We start from the raw sequence: 26,142 nt of genomic DNA, 5'->3' as shown, positions 1-26,142 counted from the left end.
CCTTAGCACACATGTACATATTTTAAAGATAAATGCATAGTGTTGAAAAAAATTAGCTTGAATGGATCAATGGAATGGAATGGAATGGAATGGAATGGAATGGAATGGAAAAAAAAAAAGCTTTGAATGGATCACCAACTGGAAAAGTTATAAGAATAAAATGGGAGGTCTAGTATGGTGAAATGTTAATATACTATGAAGAACTGTCACTTGGGGTTTTTTTTTGAATTATGGTAGGTGCAACTGGGAACACTGTCTGTTATTAACACTACCTGAAACTTCGGACTGGGAGAACCTGTTTTCAGTGGTGTACGACTTTGCCCCATACCAGTCATCTGGGCTGTCGTTTCCCCAGCTCTGTAGCTTCCTTAAGCTGATTTGTTTGGGGAAATTTCAGCCGAAGTTGTTGGGCTCTTTGGAAGAAACGTGCTAGGAGAAATCAAGTTTTTGTTCAAAACATGAGAGTAAAATAAAATGTGGTGATCTTTCATTTGGAAAGGTCTGGTGTATCCTGCTGTACAGCAGGGACTTGAAAATTGACACTGAAATAGGAAAGTGGCATTTGCCAGGCATATACTGAAAGCTGGCAAAGCTGTACAAGTTTGAAAAAATCAGTATTCCTTGAACAAGAGAAAGCTGTGGATTGCAGCCTCAGGGAGTGTTTAAAGCTCTGGTAGCATTCGGTACTAACCAAGTAGTAACCCCCATCTTTTCGGGGATGCAGAGAAGGAAAGACAGGGAGAGCAGAGGCGGCAGCTGTGGAGAGAGGTGGAAAGGCTCCGTTCCCTGCCAGATGAATCCAACAGAAATGTAGGAAATCGCTGAAGGGCAGTTTGGGAACTGGGATCCCAGAGCCCCAGCCTGGCAGGGGTTGGCAGGGACCTCTGTGGGTCACCCAGCCCAACCCCCTGCCCAAGCAGGGTCACCCACAGCAGGCTGCACAGCACCGCGTCCAGGCGGGGCTTGAATATCTCCAGAGAAGGAGACTCCACAGCCTCCCTGGGCAGCCTGTTCCAGTGCTCCGTCACCCTCAGAGGGAAGAAGTTCTTCCTCGGGTTCAGCTGGAACTTCCTGGGCTTCAGTTTGTGCCCCTTGCCCCTTGTCATGTCGCTGGGCACCACTGGAAAGGGTCTGGCCCCGTCCTCCTGACCCCCACCCTGCAGATATTTAGAGGCATTTCTAAGGTCCCCTCTCAGCCTTCTCTTCTTCAGGCTGAACAAGCCCAGCTCCCTCAGCCTCTCCTCGTAGGAGAGATGCTCCAGTCCCCTCGTCACCTTTGTAGATGATGATGGGATGGGCTGTTCTCAGGTGAGGGAGGATGACATGAACCTCGACAGGCTTAGAGATGGGAAGATGAGTATGAAATGCCGTGAAGGGGGCTCTGATACAGAGACGAAGAGATACGGCAGCTGGTGGTGGTCAAAGGGTTGGGATCCAGGCAGGGAAGAAGGTTGCAAGGTCAGGAGCACTGGGATAAGTCATTGTGTAATCCTGAAGGACTTCCTGGGACATGGAGACTGGGACAAGCCAGGCAAAGAGACCCAGCTGGTGCAAGGGACAGGCTGAGGAGAATTGTAAGACCTGGAAAGAACACGGTTTGTAACAGATGCAACAGGGGAACTACACTTGTGGGGAGGGGCAGAAGAGCTTACACCCACTAGATCTAACACATAGCACAAAGGATTCTGAGACTCCTCTTTCTTCTGCTGTCAGAGACAGTTTGTCAAGGCTCTTGGCTGTACAGCTTGCCCCTCCTGGTAGTAGTGGACAGGGGATAGTAGCTTCCTACAGCTGTTACCGCACAACTTCAAGTAACGTAGGTGAGTGTGGTGTTCCTAAGGGTTCCACTGCTGCTGAGGACCTCTGTGGACCTGTGCTGCTGCATCATCTGTTTTATTACGTGCGTTTTAAGAATGCACTTCACAGGATGCAATATTGAGAAGACATCATTAAAAATTAAAGTGAAGGGTTTAAAATAAGAGTGAAGGTCTCAAAATCAGAAATACAGTTGGCGTTGCTACAAGCTCAAGTCTGCACATTTTATATTTGTGATAAAATCTTCAGTTACATCGTTGTTTGCTGTTTTTCCAAAGAATCGTGTGCCTTAATACAGCATACAGGTTGGATGTTGCTCACTTAATAGCTGGTTAATCAGTATTCTTTTTCTGCTTGGTCTTAAATTCTTATCCCTGTTTACTGAGCACTCGTCAGAACCCACTGTAAGACAAAGCTGTTCAGTCTGTGGAGACATTGTCGTGGTGCTCCACGCCGACAGCGACTGCTTCACAAACGTTAATGAATGTATTTTCAAAACACACCTGGGTCTCTGAAAAACTCTTGCAATTGTTCACGTATTTTGTGTGTTGAAAGAGAGATTTCAGGGACTCCATTGCTTCAGGATATGAAGAGTTAAAATAAAAAAATTCAGTTACTGCCTTACTTTGCGATTGCCATTGTGCAGCGTCTCTGTGGCTCGCGTTAGCGAGTTCCTGGGAGAAGTTTCACCTCGGAGACTTGCTCGGTGTCTCTGAGGAGGGTCGCAGAGGCAGGTCTAGCGTCGGACTTCGGCGCAGCTGCCCCGACCAGGAGATCACACATCTTACCTATTTCCTTTAAATTTTTTTAATAAATGTAGTAAGGATTGTGTGGATGACCAGACTGGGCGTTTAAAACAGATTTCTTCCTGAAGCAGAACCCTTCCAGTAGTATGTGATCATGCCAACAACCTGTTTTAAATTCACAGTGTATAAAAGGTTTGAATTACAATTGGACCGAGACTTTTCATTCAGCATATCCATGTTTCTGTGTTTCTCGAATGGTTCAGGCTGTTTCTCCCGTGCTTCCTGAAGGCAGGGTGAGCTCAGGGCAGCTTTTGCAGTCTGTTGGAAGGACAGTGACATCTAGGGGCAGGGAATAAGCGTGCTTTTCATCTTTATCTCCATTGTTTTGTAGCGAAAAGGTCTTTTAGTTGCGTGCCTGTGTCATGACCTGGATCACAGAGGTTACAGCAACAGCTATCTGCAGAAGTTTGATCACCCCTTGGCTGCTCTCTACTCCACGTCAACGATGGAGCAGCACCACTTCTCGCAGACGGTGTCCATCCTGCAGGTAGGGTTACTGAAACTGCATCTCCCGTGCCATAGAGTCCCGTGGTGGAAATAGGAGGCACGTCATTACCCAGTAGATTTTCTGAAGCATGCTTAGTTGAATTTCTGGACTGTAGTGCTCATCTAGAAGAGTGGAAGATTTATTACAGCAAGCTGGGTTCCACAATTAGCAACCCAAGCATTCCATAATAGTGAAAAAACATAGCTTCCCCAAAATCTTGGTGTTCTCAAAAATGTGGTGTATTTGAAGGTCTTTGCTTATGGCCTTCCTCTGGAGCTTTTAGCCTCTGGGTCAGTGAGGGTTTTCCCATGACCATATGGAATGGGAACTCTGGAAATGAAAAATCAGTTTCTCGCTTACTTAGATACTCCCGGCATAATGTGTTTCAACAGAGTCTTCAACCGTCGTGAAATTCTGAATAGAAACTCAAGTACTAGCAAAAGTGTGCATGAGAAGCTTGAGAACCTGCTGTAATAAACTCCGTGAACGTTAAATGTGTGGCATGAAGAGGAAATGTTCGTTTTGCACGCATGAAAAGTTTAAACTCGTTCCGTTCTGTCGTCGTGTGCTTTTTTGTTATTCGATATTTTGAAAGAAAAAAGCCCGAGTAAGGTACCGTTCGATGAAAGAGGGTTCTGGTACCAGGTAGCGTGTCTGAGAACTGCGGGAAGCCCAGGAGTGCTGCGGACACACCGAGGTGTTCCCAGCAGTGGCGACTTCTTTCCTGCGGAGTTGGAAGGGCGAGAACTCTCACCCGTGACACCACTGTCAGTCCATAGCGTGCTCATGGTTTCGGTTCACCATGCACACGCTCAGTGCCCAGCCTGACCTTGCTACCGTGCCAAAAAATTCATTGTCAACTTTTCTTTCTTTCTGGTCTTTCAGGGCGAAGATATTTATTATGTTAAATACTTAATCACCTTGTAGGAGCAATACATTTTCTGAATTGTGTTCAGAAGCACAGCTTGTGGTTACGGTTTTAGGTATCGTATCCATTTGGTCAGAGAATGGAAGCTCTGTCTCTGCGTGCTCCTCCACGTAGGAGGGTGTGACTGGTCCTTCGGTGGTGGTGCAGCGTCAGGCTTTCAGTGTCCGGTCCTGATGTGAGTTAGCGCACAGTGAGCAAGTTCTTCAGTCGTTAACACTTCTCTGTCCTGCGATGGCTGCGTGAATCACAGAATCCCAGCATGGTCGGGGTTGGCAGGGACCTCTGTGGGTCACCCAGCCCAACCCCCTGCCCAAGCAGGGTCACCCACAGCAGGCTGCACAGCACCGCGTCCAGGCGGGTCTGGAATATCTCCAGAGAAGGAGACTCCCCAGCCTCCCTGGGCAGCCTGTGCCAGGGCTCCGTCACCCTCAGAGGGAAGAAGTTCTTCCTCGGGTTCAGCTGGAGCTTCCTCTGCTTCAGTTTGTGCCCATTGCCCCTTGTCCTGTCGCTGGGCACCACTGGAAAGAGCTTGGCCCCATCCTCCTGACACCCACCCTGCAGATATTTGTAAGTATATATTAGGACCCCTCTCAGCCTTCTCTTCTCCAGGCTGAACAAGCCCAGCTCCCTCAGCCTCTCCTCGTAGGGGAGATGCTCCAGTCCCCTCATCATCCTCGTAGCCCTCCGCTGGACTCTCTCCAGCAGCTCCTCATCTTTCTTGAACTGGGGAGCCCAGCACTGGACACAGTGCTCCAGATGGGGCCTCACCAGGGCAGAGTAGAGGGACAGGCGAACCTCCCTCGACCTGCTGGCCGTACTCCTCGTGATGCACCCCAGGATCCCATTAGCTTTCTTGGCAGCCAGGGCACACTGCTGGCTTCCGTTACTCCTCAAAGCCCATTTTGCGTTTTTCCTGCAGAAATGCTGTGGTGGGTGGAAGCGAACCCTTTCCCCTCCCTGCTGCCTGCTCGCCTTGGCCGTCAGCGTAGGGAGGACAGGCTGAGGGGCGCAGGGCTGGGCAGGGGGTCCAGCCGTGGGTGGTGATCAGCAGCAGAGGTGCACCCCAGCAGCCTTGTGGACTTGCTGGTTTTCCTTCGAATCAAAAAGCCTCACTTAACTCCTGGACTGTTACAAACAGGCTTGACCAGGCTGCCCGGGGCAGTGGTGGAGTCCCCATCCCTGGAGGGGTTCAAAAAACGTGTGGATGTGGCACTTCAGGGCATGATTTAGCAGGCGTGGTGGTGTTGGGTTGGCTGTTGGACTTGGTGATCTTAGAGGTCTTTTCCAACCTTAATGATTGTGCAACTCTATGAAAAATAAAAAAAGCCAACGAACCCACCAAACCCTGGAGGGTTTATCTCAGTAAGTTTTAATTCTATGCTGATAACCTGCATTATTTTTCACCATTTGAAGCTTTATAGCTGCTTTGCTCACCCACAGCCGTTCTGGTGTACGCCATCCTTCGGAGCGCAGAGGATTCCATTCACCATCCTTAGCTCAGCAGGGAAAGAATGAAGATCTTAGGCGCTGTACGTTGCGTGTGTAACTCCAAATCCGAAGTGACGTGCTCGGAGATGGCAGCTTCTGCCGGTACTTGACGGAATCTGCTCTTTTCTGGTAGTATGAGCAGAAGCTGCCGTCGCAGTCTGTGTGATAGCGCAGCTTCTAAAGCCTGAAGAGTGAAGTCTAGAATCATTTAGATGTTAGGACAAAGAGCCTGTTCTCGTGGATTAGCCAGGAAGGCTGGGGAGGAAGGTGTCCCCAAAACCCCAAATCATGAAAACCAGGAGTAGTCACTTCCTGCTCCCGAAGTGTTGGTGATGGGTTAAAATGATGTGGATCTTTTTTTTGAACATTGTGTTCTATGACTTAGGGGTCGGTCAAGGGAGCACTGAGACGTAGATGGAGTGTATTTTCTGTTCATTATTCACAATAAATCTACTTGGCCAAGTAAAAACATTGGGAAACGGCGTTTACGTTCCGGATGGTGAGAAAAACCAAGCCTATTTGTACCACAGAGGATTTATTTTGAACAAATTATGTAAATGCTTGACAAAAGTCAGGGAAACTTTTCATGTGCTTCAGCCCAAATGCCAATTAAATGTCAAAACACATCTGCATTTGATATATTCTAATAATATTTTCTATTTGTGAATGTGCGCATCTTGACGTGGCTGGCTCAGTCTTTCATATTTTTTCTCTGTTTCAGCAGTAGGAAGACTTTTGACAAGCTGCTTTCCAAATCTTAGAGGCAGCGAATAGTGTTGACTTTTCAAAATGTGGTACAGCTTCGTGAGCGATGGCAGTACATGGATACTGTCAATTAAATGTGCAGTAATGCGTAGTGGGAACTGCAGCGGCGCGTTGCCAGAGCCTCCATGGTGGAAACCATTGTCTTCGGTTGATGAGTCAGTCAACGCGTGGTTGAACAAAGCAGCTTTTTCCCCTAGATGTTCATATACATTAAAATAGTGTAATTAACTTGATTTCTACAGAGAAAATTGTATCAGTAAATGCAGCCATTTCAGGCACATTTCATTTGGAGCTCTATGAAAACAGAATTATTTTAGTACTTCAACTTGGATATTTCGTTATCCATACTGTGTGTCGCTCAGTATCAAAGTTGTACTTCGGAGTGAATCAGACACTGGGTTTACCAGCGTGGCAACGCAGTGCTCTGGGTCGGGATTGTGTCCCAAGCTCCCAAGCTAATACTCCTTGGAAGTACTGTGTCTGTAGTGCTTAGAAATCAGAGAAGAAAAAGCTAGCATTTTTCTCTATTAATACCTTCAGACTTCCAAAGGACCAGTCCCAAAACCAAATCAGTGGCTTGGACGTAGGTTTCATGACAGTGTTTAAAAAGGAAAGATAAAAACGGGCATTTCGGGCTGTCAGCATTTGGATTTGCAACACCAGTTGTCACCGGGCTGTAAAGCTGTTGTAACCTGTCGGGTGAAGTAAAGACTGAAATCATCTCAGAATTAGAGCTTGTGCTTTTTATTGGTTTTTTACTTTTTCATAGCTGGAAGGGCACAATGTCTTCTCCAATCTGAGCTCCAGCGAATATGAGCAAGTACTGGAGATCATCCGGAAAGCCATCATCGCCACAGACCTTGCCCTGTATTTTGGGAATCGAAAACAGCTGGAAGAGCTGCATCAGACGGGAGCGTTAAACCTGAAGAACCAAGCGCACAGGTAAAGCAGAAAACCAGTGTTAGTTCACTGTGGCATTAGTCCTGGAAAGAAAAGCCTGAGTTTTGAAAAGAAAAAATTCCGGGTCCACAGTGATTTTCTGACATAAGAGATTTCTAAGCTCAGCTGTGTGTGAAATTCCAGATATTTCCATGGTTTCCTATGTTCCTGTCCCTGCCTGTGGCTGTCGCCGGCACCGTTCAGTGCCGGATCATCTGCAGAGGGAGGGCAGTGCACAGGCAGTTAGGTGTGGGGAGAAAGGTGTCGTGCCAGAATTAATCGCTTTTATTTTCATGTCCATATTTTTCCGGTTCTGTCAACATGCTTTTATGGAAAGAATTCTGGTCAGATCTCAGCCTTTGTGAATGAAGACAGCTCTAAGCTTTAAAAATATACAAGTGGACGTGTTCATATTCATAACTACCCGACGCTCTTTGTCGACGTGCGGAACACGTAGTGCGCCCGGACACGGGGGTCTCGGAACGGGCGTCGTTGAGGGGCGCAGGCAGCCCCTCAGAGCTGCTCTGCCCGAAAGTGGATCCTGCTGTTCATGGAGTGCAGGGAGAAATCAGAGAGGTGACATGGGAAAGTGTGGAGCCATGGTTCTGATTTCTTTTCAGAAGGAGCTGTGGTACTTGGCTGTGCTTTCTGAGGAGCTTTACAGGGTTTTGTCGGTAGTTTTGAATAAGTTATTCCAACCCTGTAGGAAGGGCAGTTTTTTAAAGCTTATTTACCAGTGTAGAACTAACATTTATCAGACTTGAATAAACCTCAGTGTCAAAGATACAGTAGCAAAGATACAGTAGACAAAGATACAGTAGCTCCTGATAACCTCGAAATGAAATTTTCTAGAGATCTTGAATTTAGGGTTGATAAAATAGAATCACAACTGTTTGTGTGTGATTGAGCATTCTATTATGGTTGTATTTTTTTTCTCTAACCTGCCCTCAGAGCATTCTGAGTGCAAAGCCGTGTGCCCGAGGACAGGACATCAGTTTGCAACCTGGCTGAAGAATCCAAGACTTGTAGCTGGTGTCTGTAGACGCGATGGAATGCCAAGTTGGGCCATGACGTGGCTGATGAGTCCTCTTCGTTAGCTCCGGGGATCGCGCTTTGCCATTCAGGGACTGATTATTTTGTGTTTGCCTGTTTGCCCGGGTGTGCTGGCCCGGTGGCGCGGTTTCAATGACTGCGGCCACGCTGGCGTGCGGGTTAGCAAGGCGTGTGCTTTCTTCATGGAGCAGGCGTTGTTGGCAAAGACGCGGGGGTCCTCAAGTGTCATCTGGAGTTCTCCATTGGGTGGAAGACACATGGATTCACTCATTAATTTGCCAGTTTCCTTTATAAAACTTAGATTTGTGAACCATAGTTTTGGGTAGTAGAGGAGTGCTAGAAAACTGTTTAAATAAGATTTTTTTGCATGCCTTATTCTGTTAATGATGGTCATCCTGCTTCTGGTTCATTGGCTTCAGGTTCGTTGGCGTACAGGACAGAGGTACCTGCAGGGTTCTGGTTCTGCCAGGGTTAGAGTTCCTCCAGCACAGCGATGACAGCGCGCCGTGTGAGAGACTCCAAAGTTCTTTCTCCTCCTCTTAGAGCGCGTGTCCCTCTCTCTTTAGCGACCAGACAGAAAGGCAGCCGCAGGAGCTGCCGTCTGTCTTTGCATAGGCTGGTGCTGGGCTTTCAGGGGAGCGAGGTGAACTTTTGTGGTTTATATGTATTTTACTGCTGATTGAACTGGGGAAGGGCAAACAAAAACTTTGCAGCGTGGTCGTTAATTCTTTGCCGGACTTACCGCTTAATGTAATTTTATTTTAGAGACAGAGTGATCGGTCTGATGATGACGGCTTGCGACTTGTGTTCGGTGACGAAGTTGTGGCCGGTTACGAGACTGACGGCCAACGATATATACGCAGAGTTCTGGGCTGAGGTACGTGCGTTTCTTTTGTCTCCTCTCTTTTCTTTATGCATGGAAGTACCCAGGAAGAAAAAAAAACAATCACAAGGGGTTTTCAATCGCTGTCTTAACGTGCTTGTTTTGAAGAGTGTTCGTTGGTGCATGCGCGTGTTTTGCTGTTTACTCTGAAGTGATTCAAAGAGCTAAGGGAGCTTCCCAATTTTGAGGTTACAGCTGAATTTAGAAAGTATGTCCTAACAGAAAGTGAGCAAGCAACAGAACACCGAAGAGAATCTGTAAGGTTTTCTGAATCGCTAACTGTGAAGAACATATTTGCGTTTTAGAAATCCAAAATATGAAACCAGCTTCCAGGTCAGCTGCCTTGAAACGCATTTATAAAGCTGTAGTAGGAGTCCAGGAAGCGCTAAAGCAACTACAGCAAAGCTTAAAACTGTTCTGATCCCACTCTTTGAATCTTCTTTGTGAGCCAGCCCCATCAGCTGGGTCTCGGCGAGAGCTGATTTTTTAAGATGCTGGAAGTCACTCCGCAGATCAGATGCACTGAGGACTGAAACAAGGCAGCGAGCTGTGCTAGTGCAATCGTGTCCATAAATAAAGATGCGGCCTCACGCTCGTTGTTCTGCTTGTTGAATTTTTAAAGTGGGAGGCCTCATCTAGAGTACTGTGTCCAGTTCTGGGCTCCCCAGTTCAAGAAACATATGGAGCTACTGGAGAGAGTCCAGCGGAGGGCTACGAGGATGATGAGGGGACTGGAACATCTCCCCTACGAGGAGAGGCTGAGGGAGCTGGGCTTGTTCAGCCTGGAGAAGAGAAGGCTGCGAGGGGACCTTATAAATGCTTACAAGTATCTGCAGGGTGGGGGTCAGGAGGATGGGGCCAAGCTCTTTTCAGTGGTGCCCAGTGACAGGACAAGGGGCAATGGGCACAAACTGAAGCAGAGGAAGTTCCAGCTGAAGATGAGGAAGAACTTCTTCCCTCTGAGGGTGACGGAGCCCTGGCCCAGGCTGCCCAGGGAGGTTGTGGAGTCTCCTTCTCTGGAGATATTCAAGACCCGCCTGGACAAGGTCCTGTGCAGCCTGCTGTAGGTGACCCTGCTTCGGTAGGAGGGTTGGACTAGATAACCCACAGAGGTCCCTTCCAACCCCTACAATTCTATGATTCTGTGATTCTGTGACTGCTTTAGGGATAAGGAATGAATTCTGAGGGTGTTGCGTAGGGCTGAATTACGCAGCTTGAGAAGACACGCTGCGTTTCCAGAGCCGCTGTCGCACGTGTCTGTCATCAGGCGGTGGTCGTTTCTGTGAGATGCCCTGGGGAAGCCTGCAGGATTTGGTGGGCTGGTTTCTGTCCTGCACAGGAGGAAGGTGGAAATCAGGCCCGCAGAGCTGACGCAGCGTGCGGGTAGCGTGGAGATTGTTGTGCTGCCTGGTGCACGTTCATTAGGAAATTTAAGACACGCATGGCTGGTGGGTGTTTTCTGTACTTACATGTTCTCCTAACTATGAATGACGTAGACTACGATAAAATCTTTGAGAAATTCAGACTGTATAAGCTCAAACATCTAGTTCAGTACTCACTTTCTAAAATGTCAGCGCTGAAAAGTGAGTGTTCTTGTGAGTGATATAATGGAGGTGTCGCGCTGAGGTGCCTCGCTGATGACATACTCAACTTCTCTGCTTACAAGTAAAATGACTTTTTAATGCAAATCTTGTGAACTCAGTGGAGAAGAAAGGATGGAAATGATTCTTCCTACTCAACAAAAATAAAGAGAGAATTATGGACAGAATTGAACCCACTCAGACTTTAACCTGTTCTGTAATCCAAAGATGAGTTAACAAAGGTGAATCTTGTTATATTGCTACTTCACGAAGCAGACATCAATTAGAAGTTATTGACAGAAATTGATTTTTGTGATTGGTATTTTACTGAATCCTCTTTAAGAAGAGGTGAATTGATACATGGCAGAAGTTGGGTGTGTTGTGATCCACTGGGGATGGCTGACAAATCCAGCCACAGTTCCAAACGCTTCTGGAAACCGGGAAGCTGGAGACAGATACAGAGAAAATCCCGGGAAAGCTAAACCGATAGAAAGCTTAGATTGTGTTTCACTGCAGAAATCATTACTTAATTGGGAAAAAAGTTCAACTCTAGAGAAGTATGTTTGACTAGATAGAATGGTTATGTTACTGTTCTGAAAGTGGGGTAGAATGTTGCTTCAAATTACTACTTGAGTTCATAATCTTAAGATGTTGAACGATTTAATCAGAACATTTTTATAATATTTCTTCTTTGTGTAATCATTAACCAAAACAATAACTGTAGAAGAAGTTGCAGCGATTTTGTGGTATGTCATGCTGATCTTTCTTCATTGAATGACGCCCAGTATAACTAATGTTTTCAGCCAAGATTTACTTTGGTATCACTTCAGCAGGCATGGTGGTGATGGGTTGACGGTTGGACTTGATAATCTTTGAGGTCTTTTCCAACCCGAATGATTCCATGATTCAGCATGAAGCTTTCCCACAGTGCTACAACTCAAGCACAATAATATATTTGCTTATCAATTATATAGGGTTACAAGCTCATACATGATTTGTCTGCTGAGGTTTTTTGGTGAGATGTGAGACAGTGGGCAGTTGTTAAACCCTTTCTGTAGTATTTTTTGAGACTTTTTATAAGCCACTAATTATAGCCATACTGCAAGTATGATTCAAACTTCTTCACTTAAAGTTTCAGTTTTAACTTCCTGATCATGATCAGAACTATGAGGAGCAAAGCAGTATTTTTTACAGCAGCATACCATACGTGTGTTCGCACATACTGAAAACACAACTGTTTTCCTGTTTTCAGTGCATGCTTCCCATCTAAACATGATACTTTTTACTGTGAGGGTGGTTGACCAGTGGCACAGGTTGCCCGAGGAGGTTGTGGAATCTCCATCCTTGGAGATGTTCAAAACCAGACTGGACCTGGTCCTGGATCACAGCTCCAGATGGTCCTGCTGGGTAGGTGGGGGTGTGGGATGGATCGGAGAAGCCCACGAGGTCCCTTCCAACCCAAACACCTCTGTGATTCTGTGACCCTGTTTTCTTTCAAGGCGAGATGGTGAACATAAATCTGAGCTTGGTTCACGTTTGGTGTAATCAGTCAGAGGCCAGAGAGCTTCCTCGAAGCTCTGACTTCAGGTGTTTCTCAAGCACTCGATATTATGTTAATGAAAAAGCTTAAAATCAGACGATGCTAAAAGGTTCAACGTTGAGGTTCTTAGCACTGAGACTATGGTAGCTGCAGACAGTCTTGGATTTACCAGTTGCAGTACTTCAAGACAATGGAAATAGAAAATTAAATATTATTTACTGGAGGTACATCAGGTTAGCAGTTTGAAGACCATGTGGACTTTGGAATCTCAGACATGAGCAGTAGCCAAAAGCACCGATTTCTACAGATGTAGTTGCCTTTGTAACCTCAAGATTAAACATCCGTGGTGTTTTGACAATGCAGTTGAGGCATAAGACTATTGGAAAACTTCAGTTTGTTACAGAAAGTAGGCAGCTACGTACAGATTTTTAAGGAGTAGTTGTGTTTGGGCCCCGTATAGCGCTCAGAAATGCGTTTTGGCTGCTCTGCTGGGAATGGCTGAAATGTAAGGGACAGTTTTCTCTTACACGTTGCCTGTATCTTTGCATATACTGCGCCTTTCCCAGTATTCCTCGTATGAATGTGGAGGGATAAGGTACTTAAAGAAAGCTGTTTGACAGGCTGCAGCTTCAAAGCAGCACGGGCAAAAAGATCGGATTGCTAACAAAGAGGGCACGTAGTAAATTAATCTGTTTTACTCAGCCTTTCCTTGGATGGGTGAGTGATGTTCTGCTGGTCCCTGTATTACACTGCTTTGAACAGGCAATGTTTTGAAAGGTGAGACTAACCACGAAGAGAAGAGCAGAGAATGAACCGATTTCTTTGGTTATTCCAGTTGCTTTTTAGTATGGAGATGCCCTTGGTAACAAGGAAAATGCATGTACAGTGACTCAAAAACTTTATTTTCAGGGTCTGCTATTTACATTATCTTTTAGGTAAATGTATAAAATGAGCCCGTCCTTAGGTAGATTTATGAGATTGCCTTTGACTGGTCAGACACATTATCTTAAATCCTAGATTTGACATACAATGTCATTTGTATTGTATTGTATTGACATACAATAGAAAATGAAAATTAATTGAGACCTCAGTAGTCTTGATTTTTGTGCTCCTAATCTCTCTCTGCTTTTCTCCAGGGGGATGAAATGAAGAAAACGGGTATTCAGCCCATTCCTATGATGGACAGAGACAAGAAAGACGAAGTCCCTCAGGGTCAGGTATGAACTCTCTCAGTAAGACGATACATGTTCATGGTGTTAGTACACCGTTGATGTTCACGGTGTTAATAAAACAGTGTGGAAAAACATGTTAAATATGAGTGAATACTGCATTTGACGTTCGGGTGTGTGGGCTGCTGAATCCTAGGTTCTGCATGCAAAACGGTTCATTTTTTTAAGTAGCAGTGGAAAACTTGTTTTCGAATGTTTATTTTAGTGACAGCGCTTTGCTGTTGTCACCAGTTCCATCCCCTGTACTGGTAACTCCAGCTGGAGCTGCAGCCGTCTCAGTGACAATTTTCCAGCGTCGGCAGCGGTGGCTTCAGCCCTTGGCTGAAGGGCTGCACGGTCTCATCCCGAACACAGACGGACGTCGTCACCTGTGCCTGGGTAGAAGAGTCAGGTTCAGGTTTCAAAATGGTTGGATTTTAGACCAATACATCTTCATTAGTGTTTTTGATAACTACGACCACTACTTTTTGACATTCCTAAATAAAAAGAATAACGTGAAGGGTGTCTTGAGGATCAGCAAGAAGGGCTGTAGTTCTCAGAGCCTCGATTACCTGTTTTTCAAAGTCTCTGGGGACTGATTTTCCCGTGCACAGAGGTGCATAAATGACTGGATTTTATGCTTTCCCTAGGGAAAATTAATATATTTTAAACATTGAGGGGAAAAAAAAGGTCTTTGAACTATTTTCTGGGGGCTAACTAAAAAGGTAGCTTGTCCTTTGATTATCTGAGCAAAGAAAAGTAAATTCCAGTTGTCCACTCTCCATTCATACACAGATATATGTGCAAGGGTTTTTTTATTTCAGTGACCCCCTGATGCTTTAATTGTCAATAGTTAGCACTCACAAAGCATTTAATGAGCTCCGAAATCAACAGTAATATTTAACATAAATTAGAAATTAGCAAGTTTCACAAACTCACTATAGATTAATCACTTGGTAAGCAAGACAATGGAAATTTTTATGTTCTGACACTTTGCTCCTTATGCTCTATCATATTTTAGTGTAAAAACTATTACCCTTATTAGAATAAGGAATTATCAGTTAATTCACTGGATTTTTGTGTCTAGTATAAGCCTAAAAAGGAAAGGAACATTTTTAGGCATTTGGTTTACTTTTCCACACACGATATTAGTTATCTTTGAGCATCTTGGAAAGCACACAGTATTATGGTATGTAGTCATCTTGGCATTAGTGAAAGAATTCTTCATGGGGTGAAAGCATTGATGTAAGAAATAAGCAGGTTTTTTTCTCTTTGAAGTGCAACAAGTGTTGTTGCAGGTGCTGTCTCCATCAGGGTCTTTTTGACTTTGTGCTGTTTCAAGCTTCTTCATAGCACAACAGTAAATATTGAGCAAACTAGGAGGTTAAAAGCCACCTTGGGTGGTATAGTTGTAGCTGCTGTGCCTTCCAACAACGTTACAGCAACACGTGAGACTGAGGACATCTGTAATTCTGCGAAAGCAGCCATTGCTATGTTGGTGTAGAGACTGAAGAATTTATAAAGCATTCTCATCCATTTCCTCAGGCCCTAACGAAAAGCATTAAAGAGTAAAATGGAAATGCCAGAACTATGCAGTGACCTGAAAGCCCGGCAGTAAGCAAGTCAGGCCAGCCCGAGTGATGAAGGGAGAGAGAAGGAGCTGCTCAACCCTTATCCCAGAAACACAGTTTTCAAGCTGAAAACAAAAAGTTTACTCTTACTCAGCAAGGACTAAAATGCTAAGGGTGACTTCTTACTTCAGTCAGAACATTAAAGATCCAGGGCTTGAAGCTAACAGTGTGTTTAGGATGCAGAGCCTGGGAGCCAGGAACAATTTATTTCAGGAACAAAAGATATTTTCTAGTTCCTCCTGCTGATGCATCTTTAGGATGTACCTGCACGGCCGTTCCTGCAGTGGCTGCCACGGTTTGCTCGTAGCTGGGTGGACTCCAGGCATTCTGTCTAGCCACAGCAACGTAGAAATCAGTCTGGAGTAATTTATTCAGATAACCTAAACCTTTTACAAAAGGGATTTCTGTGAGTTCACTCTGGTCAGAGATGGAAACTCTCACAAAGAAATGTTTTTAATTGGCTTGGCTTTGCTTATTGGTCTTTCTCTTGGTTACACCACGATTACTCCAGCTCCCACTGTTGGCTTCTTGGGTCAGAAAATGTATCTTATGTTTTCTGAGGTACAGAATGGCCTTGGTTCCGTGGCAGTACGGGAGGAATCTCTGTGCTGAGGGAGGCGAGGACAAGCGCTGCTCTGCAGTTTCAGAGCAAGGGCCGATGTTCAGACTGCTAGAGAGGGACTTAGGGTCAAATGCTTCGGTCCCAGTACAACGCGTGATGTTTCACCGAGAGGCATTTTACAACCCTGCCCCAAGAAAGGGGTCGTAGTGTGCTGCTGTCGCTATCACCAGAGTCTGGGATAAATGAGTGATGCTGTAACGGGTCTGAATTTAACCTGTCAGCCTTGCTAATAAGATAAAAGTAGCATTTTCTAAAAATTCCCTCATGTCATGACAGTTCGGCTGCGACACGGTGGCTGTCGTAGACCCCTACGCCTGCGTGAATCAGGTAGCACTGAAAGGTGCTCTTTTGATGTTCTCGAAATAGATTTATGTGATGATGGTAAAAACGTATCACTGAGCCCGACACATGAAAAGAAATTGCAAACCAATTATTGAGCGCAGTGAACACCTTTTAGAAACCTTTGAAGGTGCAAAGCCCCTGGCATCTCAAGTGAATCGAGCGATGGAATGCATCCTCCGGAGGACAGCGGAACAATCTGGAATCCGACCATATTTTGGGCAATGCTGCACAACCTTCCTTTTTAAAAAAAAATTCTTATCACAAGAGTAATGTTTGCAGAAGTGGCTGTGCCCCCGGGCCCTGCTCCCTGCCGCGGCCGGCACCAAGAGCCAGACCAACCCTGGTCACAGCGACTGGACCAGTTGGGTGGTGGAGGGTCCCGTAGGACGCTCACTCCGCGGCAGCCGCGCTCGCCGTACGAGAGAGGCGTGCAGGCAGCTCGCGGTTGCCGGAGACATCGCTGTGAGTGCTTCGCTGTGAAGTACTCGGGTATTAAGAGGAGATGCAGAAGTATGAGGTACTGACAGAAGTGGTGATGAAGTAGGTAGGCAACAGCCTTGAGCTGGTTGGCTGTTCATTCCAGCGCTGTAGCTTGGCCATGTTTAACTATTTATTTTTTCTTTGTTGTTTTTTCGTAGATTGGGTTCTACAACGCTGTAGCCATCCCGTGTTACACCACACTTGCACAGATCTTTCCTCCAACTGGGCCACTACTCCGAGCATGCAGGTGAGTAGATGTGCGAGTTTTTGCATAGCGTGTGGCTCGGTTGAAGAGAAGGCAAACAGGCTTTGCAAGTTGGTCTGGAAATACAGACTTTTAACTTCAGAATTTGCATGCAGAGAAGCAGGGATACGCATTAATCCGTGCAGAAAACCAGAGGTGGTAACTGCTGGCTGGGACTGTCCGACGCGGCTCTGCAGTCACAGCTGGCTCAAGCGTGTTCGACACCAAAAGCGTTCACAGAATCACAGCGTCACAGAGTGTTGGGGGTTGGAAGGGACCTCTGTGGGTCATCTAGTCCAACCCCCCAAGTTTAGAGAGGAACAGGTTCAGTGCTTGCGTATCCCTGACTAGGCTGGGTCAGTGCCATTTCCCTCTGTGTCCTTGTTACTTCAGCGTGGTTCTCACAACTAGAATTGTGGTTTTATTTCATGTCAGAACATTTTTATTAAAAAGCAGGAAAAGAAGGATCCCCAGAAAAGTCAGTAATGGTGAGCAAAAGGGGGTAGTGCCACTGGGACGTGGGAGAGGCAGATGTAGCTTCGTCCTGCCGGTCAGTTGGATGTCGCTTGGGATCATCTGGAGGAGAGGCAAGGGTCCTCAACCGGTTGGCTGCTGCTGCCCTGGGGAGATGGTGGAACTCTTCGCAGGTGGTTCTGCCTGAGGATTATATGCTGGACTTTAGCAACCTTTCCTGAGAAAACTTCTATTGAAATCAGTGTGCTTCATGGAAACGTTCCAGTTTCAGGTTCATCGTAATCTCTAGAGAAAAGCAATTGGTTCATAGAATGCCACCAATCTTTAGTGACACCCAGGGTGCTGGACTGTTTCTTTGTCCTGTATGGCAGATCTCTGCCTGCTCTGTCACTTCCCTGGTCTCACGGACTAAATGATCCGTGTGCAGTAAGGGAAGAGTGTCCACTATGTGCAAAACACTGTGGAATTTGACGTAGCGGATAGCAAAATAATTTCATTCACAGCCAAACACTATTTCATGTAGCTGTGAGAAGAATATGTAGGTCTGTGTCAGCGGGACGGAGGACGATCTTATGAAAAGTGGTGAGTATCTAGGAGCCATCATTAATCGCCTGCTGCCTCTAAGGTCCCGCTGCTGGGCACGGCTGTGTGACCCGTAGGTGGAGATACGGAGGGAGTACTGAGCAGGATTGGAGACTGTACCTCTGTGGTGGTTACGTTAGTGGGGCTACAGCTGGAATCCTGCTCAGCTCTGTGCTTTAAGGAGAGTAAAGGAGTGTGGGCAGCAGGTCGAGGGAGGTTCTCCTTCCCCTCTACACTGCCCTGGTGAGGCCCCATCTGCAGTGCTGTGTCCAGTGCTGGGCTCCCCAGTTCAAGAAAGATGAGGAGCTACTGGAGAGAGTCCAGCGGAGGGCTACGAGGATGATGAGGGGACTGGAGCATCTCTCCTACGAGGAGAGGCTGAGGGAGCTGGGCTTGTTCAGCCTGGAGAAGAGAAGGCTGAGAGGGGACCTTAGAAATGCCTCTAAATATCTGCAGGGTGGGGGTCAGGAGGATGGGGCCAGACTCTTTCCAGTGGTGCCCAGCGACAGGACAAGGGGCAATGGGCACAAACTGAAGTAGAGGAAGCTCCAGCTGAACCCGAGGAAGAACTTCTTCCCTCTGAGGGTGACGGAGTCCTGGCCCAGGCTGCCCAGGGAGGCTGTGGAGTCTCCTTCTCTGGAGATATTCCAGCCCCGCCTGGACGCGGTGCTGTGCAGCCTGCTCTGGGTGACCCTGCTTGGGCAGGGGGTTGGGCTGGGTGACCCACAGAGGTCCCTTCCAACCCTGACCATTCTGGGTTTCTGGGATTCTGAGAGTAGATAAAGACACTACCAGCTAAGAGAAGATTAAGAAAGAGCTTAAAGCATGTTTTGAGACCTTAGTAGCGAGAGACTAAAACGTGTGACATAATCTATTTAGTTTATCTAAGAGAATGACTTTAGCCAGAAGTAACTACGTGTCGGTGTCTGACAGTGTGAAATGGGCACAGCAGAGCTGGCTCTCCTTCTCGCTGTGTTTGAAGACTGCCTGCACGATTTGGCCATAGGTTGTGAGTAGGGTCTGCTGTTGGATGTCATCAGTGTAGACTTCCGAGTAGCTGGAGTGGTTCTAGTGTGAGGTGAGTAAGGTTACGGGTCTGTACTCCCTTCAGATCGTTAGAACATTACCAGCTGAATTTCTCATCATTTTATGGGTCGTGAACCAAAATTTGGACTTGGGGGTTGGCCGGGCTGTGAGACACTAGAAACCATTTCTGCGTCGCAGAAGGGGTTCTCTTCAAACGAGTGCACTGGTGGTGTGATCACCACATTAGTGACTGGAAGCTGATAGCGTGGTGGTGGCATGCAACATCTCACACGCTGTCGGGCAGCCCACGTGCCGGAGTTTCCAGTGCCCTCTTCTGTGGTTTCCAGCGAAGGACGTGTCCTGGCCAAAGCCCCGATCTCGGTGGTGGTTTTGAGCAGGGCCAAAGCACTCTGTGGTAAGATCCCAGCAGTCTGGAGCGAGGAAGGCTGCTGGTCTCCAGACTGCAGATGTGTCTCTCGTGGGTCCCAGGTGGGTTTTCTCTGCATCCCTCAGGGCTGGAAGCTTGCGATGGAAGCAGCTGCTGGCCTCTGGCTGCAGGGCTTGCTCTGGGGAAGGTGTTCCATAGGCTTATATATAATCATCGGGTGTAGAAGCCACGTGGAATTACCAGATGGGATAACTGGAGGATGAAATAATGTGAAGATGATAAAAGCTGGGTGACACACGAGTACTTACATACGGCATAGAGCTACCCCTCAAAGCGCAGTACGGCAGACAGCGTTGTTCGGAAGGAATCCCAGTAAGCGTAGGAACAGTGCTTCACCTCTGCCTTTTTTGCGTCTGCAGGGACAACCTCAACCAGTGGGAGAAGGTGACGAGGGGTGAGGAAGCCTCCGTGTGGATTCCCTCGCAGTCGCTCGCCGCCGGCACCTCGGATTCCCTGCCCGTGAAGGTCGATGACTGAACGGCAGCGACGGATCGCTTGAACCCGAAAAGCATCCCTTCTTGTTTTGGGGGTTGTTTTTGGTTTCGTTCCATTTTTATGTGTTGGGGGGGAGGGGGAAAAGGAAAAAAGCAAAGCTACAGAACGCGAACTGAGCAGCGAATCTGCCTGGGAAGGTAACGGCCGTGGAGTGGCGGCAGCGGAATGGCTCTGGCAGCCGAGCTCCTGACCTACACCAGGGACGCAGCGGGAACGCGGGGAGAGCGACGGCCCCGGTGTTCCGGCGTCAGCTGTCGGAAGAGAACTGAACGACTTGTGAATATAAAAGACTGGCCTTATCTCATGGGCTACATTGCTGAGGCCTTAATTTAAAACTGACGGGATGGGGGGAGGAATCTTAGGGGGTACTTCTAAATTGTATCTTTCTAGTAAGGGTTTCAATGGTACTTTTATTACACCGTACTGTGGCTGGCTTTAACACCAGTGTCACTTGGGAGTTCTTGGCTATAAATAGAACAATATACCCGTTGCTATTGTGAATGTTTATGTGTGATCTACTTGTAATCAGTTTGAGCTCCAGCAGAATCCTTGGAGACCATCATTCATGCTTAGGTTACAGTGAATTCTCTTGCTGCAAACTAAGAGAAAACCCGCGTTCAGGTTGAAGTTCTAAAGTACTTCGTTAAGCATCAGGATGCAAATTGTCTGTCACTCGCCAGGCGAACGTTGAAAGAACCAGTGGTGGTGCTCTGTTCCTCAGAATGATTTATAAACCTAGAGAACTCCTCCCTTAGAACACTGGAAGTACTGGGTAGTTGTCTCCGAGACGAGAGTGAGTTTCAGGGTGGAGTTTTTGTATCCGTAGTGACAGAAGTGTCAGATTAAAATTTAAATGTGACAGCAAAGATTTCCTTGCCTAGCTCACAGTTAAGTAAAGTTGTCATTTTTATTTTTACCTGCTGAGTTGTGTTGTAAAAGGTATTAGAGACGTGCCTGACGCAGGCTCTCTGCTGGGAGCAGAAGCCTTGCAGAAAGTTCAGGTCTGATAGGAGGGCTTGTGGTACCATCACGATAAATCACAGGTGTGTTTGTACGGACTGGCTTTTGTGGTGCACAGTGACACCGCGTGTCTTCTACTGCGCTTTTCCCCCGTCCCAAGAGGAGTCAGATTAGGAAACGTCTCCATTTGTCTGCTTTTTTCCCCTAGTTCAGCAGAATTTCCAGGCTTAGAACTGCCTTCCTTAGTGAAAGAACAGCCAACTGAAGAAAAGTGCTCTACAATATTGTGTTTACAGTTCTGTGCTGGCTTCAGCCTCACCAGCTCCTGCACAGACTTTCAGACCTGACGTTTAACGCCACTCTTTCGAATTTAGTGCAGTTGTACAGAGTGTGTTTCAGCAACACTTCATTTGCTTTCATCTTTCTCGTAAAAATAGTAAGAAAAATAATCTTGGTCTTGATGCACGCAGTAGGTGAAGACGCAGTCTTTGCGTACCCTGCACAGACAGCCCGCGCTGCGGGACGTGCGTTTGCACAGGCGGGCGGTGGCTCCGTGACAGCACGGCCGTCACTTGCAGTAGCGACTGCAAGACAGAACACAAGGTCTCTTTCTCCATCCCGGGTCTGCTGAGCTGTGTTGCTCTAATAAGCACGTCATCTGACGGGTTTCATGTAGGTGACTGGGACTCCTGAGTTTTGCCTTCTGATGTGGTCGAGCGCATGCCAGTCTCCCTACACGCCCACGGTCCGTGATGGGTCATCGCGTGACGTCTAAACGCACCTGAGCCTTTGCAGCCCAGAGGTACCCCGGAGGCTGAGAATCCAAGGGGAAATTCACTTCTTTGTATGATATGCTAGTGGCAGCCCCAGAATTTTTTTCAGCTTGCTTTACCAATTCCAAGTGCAGAAATTCATTAAGCACAGAAAGCGATTTTAGAATATGAAAAAATGGCAGGAAACAGTGACACCAAAGTAGAATGAATAGCGTCTGCTGCTGTGCCCCCTGCTTTACTCCTTAGTGGTTCAGATGAAACCACACAGCTGCAACCTTTCATCTGCTAATTTCCTAATTTACGTGGAAATGATCCAAATCTATGACAAAAACACTGCCTGAAATTCAGATACCCCAACAATAGGACAGAAAGTTTTTCCTCCATGGGTTGAGTGTCTTTGCTGTTACCCTCCCTCTCCGAATGCCGATCTTACAAGCGCTGCAAAAATATTCCGTATCACACTGTGTCTGTGTTATGGAAAGCTTTTAATTCATCTTTTGCTCATTGATGGTGAGGATAACTTCACTAGCTCTGTCACCAGTCAGAATGCTGGGCAGTAGCACACGGTGTTTTATACTTTGAAGTTTGTAAGTACTGAGATGGAACGTGTTTCCCCAGAAAATTTGTCAAATTGGCAAGAAGTTGAATGTCTCGAGTCAGTCAGGTACAGTTTCCAAAACAGAACCATCCAGACCACATAAAATCTATGTTTGCTATCGTATAATGTCCATTAGAATTAGAAATTTTGGCTCTGATAGTTGAGGTTTGGTTTGTTTCCCTGCTTTTGAAAAGGTGAAGGGTCATGACAAAATGTTGCTCGTTGCTCGCCCCTCGACCAACAAAAAGAGCCGCAGTGGGCTGCAGTTTCTGAGCACATTGATCAGATGTGTAAATTTTTTCTAGAAACAAACTTACGACCTCACTTCCAAGGTCAAAACCACCAAAAATGAAAGCTCTGAAGCTGCGTCTGAGTTTCGTCACGGCTCAGGTGCACGCTGAGATTTGATTGTTCAGAGTTCTGGACCTGAAGTCACAAGCAGAGTCGGGCGCCTGTTCCTTAGGGCATCTGGCTCCTCAAGTTAAATGGCCAAAAGCCCTTCCTCCGTGTGTTCGTGTGCTCCCAAAACTGGTCTTGCCCCAGATTGGGTAAGAAGATACAAAAACCTAACAGCTCTCTCCTCGTCTAGAATCGTTAGCCTGTATACTCCCAGAACTGCTTTATTTTTGTTAATAATTCCGGTTGCTTTTCCCTGCTCAGCCCGCTGAAGGTGAAAGGACCGCCTGAAGCCGTATCTGAGCGTTTCTGGTGTGTGACGAAACGGTGCCTGGAGGGTCGCACCAGGTGAGAAAAGGAGTTGCCGTGGCGTGGTGCTCATCTGGGACGCTGCGAGTTCTGTTCTGGCACTGACAGAAACTCCGTTGTTAGAATTAATCTGTGGATTTTGTGGGGTAGTGGCGGGTCAGCTCACGGCAGTATGTTTTTTTTTAGAAGTGACCGTTAGAGAAATGCAAAAAATGATTTTTTTTTTGTAGTTGGAGTATACGATAAACTATATTTACAGTGGAGGGGACAGTGTGGAATTGATCTTTTGATGCGGCACAGACTTCTTTCCTGTGCTTTGAGCTTGGAGGAGCGTGATCAGTTTGCCGTGACGGCATTCAGAGCATTTAGCGTTAAAACTGTAGGGGTAGCAAGTAGCTCTGTTGGTGTTGAAAGCCAGAGCCCGTTAGATGCTCGGGACAGTGGTGACCCTCTTGGAGTAACGCATTTGCCTCAAACACTGTGACATCGGAGCAGCTCCGGGGAGCGGAGCGATGCGCTCGCCGGTTCCGCGCGCGGGGAAGCGCACGCTCCGGCGTTCGGTTGTCCGTCCCGGTCTGGCAAGGGCACGTGGCAGCGCTTGGTTTGCTTTCTGACCAAAAACTGTGCTCGGTTGTCGTACGGGTGTAAGCTCCGTCGAGAACCCTCGAGTAACGGACTGCTTTCCAGGGCAGGTCAGACTGACTGGTGGAGTAGATTCATAGATATTCAAAATTCAGGTTGGGCTGTTACGTGAAGAAGAACGGACTTCAAGGTAACAACATTCAACTCTACTACATTTAGTGAGCTGAAAAATTGTTTTATATATATATATATATTTACACTCACATATATATATATATGATACATATAAACTATCTTTGTAAAAAAAAATATGCAAGTGCAATAATTTAAAGAGGTCTTAACTTTGCATTTATAAATTATAAATACTGTACATGGTGTGTAATTTTTTTCATGTATTCATTTGCAGTCTTTGTATTTAAAAAAAAACGAACCTAAACCTTTACTATTACGTTTGTACAATAGAACAGTAAGCATTTATTATGATACAGTTCAGTTGTAAATAAATTCACAAACCAAACAGCCAGTACATATGCATATATGGGTGTCCTATTGTGAAACCTGTTTTTGCTTTTACTGCTGGCTTTAGCACAGCAAGACTACTTCTGTGGATATGTAATTATACATATAAATATATGTATGATACATAAAATATATTTAGAAATGTTCATAATTTTAATGGATATATCTATACATATACTTTGGTGTGAATATTACTGAATACAGAGTTTTTTCATATTATTTTCCATGTTTATTTTGGCTGTTCTTGGGCGTGGAACTGAGGGACGGGAAGCGGGTGTGCGTGTCTATGCGTGTTTAGACCACAGGGAAACTACAGGAGAGAGGGGTTCGAACCAGAACGGAGTCCTTTGAGAAAGCAGGGCCTGGTTTTCCCCTGTAATTCCAGTTTTCTGTGTTTTCACAACAGAAGTTCATTCTTTTTTTTAAAAAAGAAAATGTATGTTGTATCATCTACTGCAAATTCGCGTTGTCATGACGTGCAAAGGGACACCCTCTCCCCCGGGTCAGAGAGCTTCCCTGGCTGCCAAGGGATATCTGGATATCTTGAATATCTGGAGATATTCAAGACCCGCGTGGACAAGGTCCTCTACAGCCTACTGTGGGTGACCCTACTTGGGCAGGGGGTTGGACTGGGTGACCCACAGAGGTCCCTTCCAACCCCGACCATTCTGTGATTCTGTGATTTAACTGAAGCTTATTGAAGTCTGGGGAGGGAAGGAGCGCATCTGTTGGTTTTGAGGAACTTTGAATTAAGCTTGTTTGAAAGAATCCAAGCGCTCTGGGGGTTCCTGCGCTTGTTTGAGTCGATTGTGGGGGACAGAGACCGCAGCAGATTTCGGCTGCTCAGCAGCGCTGGCGGTTACTTCATCCTGCTTACCTTGCTGAAGAGAAGTACTACGGAGAAACTCCCCTTCCTCAGTCTGTAGTCCCTCAGATTAGGCAGATAAGATTTTTTCAGTAGTGCTGTGGGAAGCGCTGCTGTCCTGCGGCTGCTGCCCACGAAGATGGAGAGCTTCGTCTCGGGCTGCGGAAGGCGGCTGGTGCGCGCACGGGACCCGGTGTGCGAAGGTCTGCTGAAAGACAGGGGAAACCTGGGGCTCCAGGACTTCGGAAAGAACGGATTGTACCAGGTCAAGCTTTCCTTTCAAGTTTTTCTAGTTTATGATGTTGCTGGAAGGGCTAAATGATTTTCAGCCAAATGCAGGGTCCTGCACCTGGGGAGGAACAACCTCATGCACCAGTACAGGCTTGGGGTGGACCTGCTGGAGAGCAGCTCTGTGGAGAGGGACCTGGGCGTCCTGGTGGACGACAGGTTAACCATGAGCCAGCAGTGTGCCCTGGCTGCCAAGAAAGCCAATGGGATCCTGGGGTGCATCAAGAAGAGTGTGGCCAGCAGGACGGGGGAGGTTCTCCTTCCCCTCTACACTGCCCTGGTGAGGCCTCATCTGGAGTACTGTGTCCAGTGCTGGGCTCCCCAGTTCAAGAAAGATGAGGAGCTGCTGGAGAGAGTCCAGCGGAGGGCTGCGAGAATGATGAGGAGACTGGAACATCTCCCATACGAGGAGAGGTTGAGGGAACTGGGCTTGTTCAGCCTGAAGAAGAGAAGGCTGAGAGGGGACCTTATAAATGCTTACAAATATCTGAAGGGTGGGTGTCAGGAGGATGGGGCCAAGCTCTTTCCAGTGGTGCCCAGCGACAGGACAAGGGGCAACGGGCACAAACTGAGGCACAGGAAGTTCCGTCTGAACATGAGGAAGAACTTCTTCCCTCTGAGGGTGACGGAGCCCTGGAACAGGCTGCCCAGGGAGGTTGTGGAGTCTCCTTCTCTGGAGATATTCCAGACCCGCCTGGACGCGGTGCTGTGCAGCCTGCTGTAGGTGACCCTGCTTTGCAGGAGGGTTGGACTAGATGACCCACAGAGGTCCCTTCCAACCCCTACCGTTCTGTGATTCTGTGATTCACCACGTCATCTGTTAACGTTCGGCTGGCGTGAATCATTTTTCTGTTTTACAGCAATGTAAACCCAGTGAGTGGTTGGACTTGGTGATCTTAGAGGTCTTTTCCAACCTATGATGCTGTGAGTCTATATAGGTGAGTATATTATGTTTGTAGAGCTGCTTCTGGTCCTGGGGCTGTATTTGTGCTGCTTGTGGAAGCAATGGGAGTTGT

At 46.9% G+C, this 26,142-nt stretch overlaps 1 protein-coding gene across 3 annotated transcripts in view; it reads left to right on the top strand.

Moving 5' to 3' along the window:
• The window catches only part of PDE10A (phosphodiesterase 10A), a 370,690-nt gene extending 346,535 nt beyond the window's left edge, over positions 1-24,155 (top strand). For all 3 annotated transcript variants that reach the window (XM_075411748.1, XM_075411757.1, XM_075411765.1), the window contains 6 exons: positions 2,953-3,108; positions 7,059-7,231; positions 9,047-9,158; positions 13,421-13,501; positions 16,726-16,814; positions 19,701-24,155. In XM_075411748.1, coding sequence (XP_075267863.1) covers positions 2,953-3,108; positions 7,059-7,231; positions 9,047-9,158; positions 13,421-13,501; positions 16,726-16,814; positions 19,701-19,818 — 729 coding nt within the window. In that variant the 3' untranslated portion in view covers positions 19,819-24,155. The remainder of the gene's footprint in view (positions 1-2,952; positions 3,109-7,058; positions 7,232-9,046; positions 9,159-13,420; positions 13,502-16,725; positions 16,815-19,700) is intronic.
• Positions 24,156-26,142: the final 1,987 nt, after the last annotated feature.

This window comes from Opisthocomus hoazin, chromosome 2, assembly GCF_030867145.1.
Source record: "Opisthocomus hoazin isolate bOpiHoa1 chromosome 2, bOpiHoa1.hap1, whole genome shotgun sequence".
Taxonomy (NCBI): domain Eukaryota; kingdom Metazoa; phylum Chordata; class Aves; order Opisthocomiformes; family Opisthocomidae; genus Opisthocomus; species Opisthocomus hoazin.
This window is presented reverse-complemented; position numbering and strand designations above follow the sequence as displayed.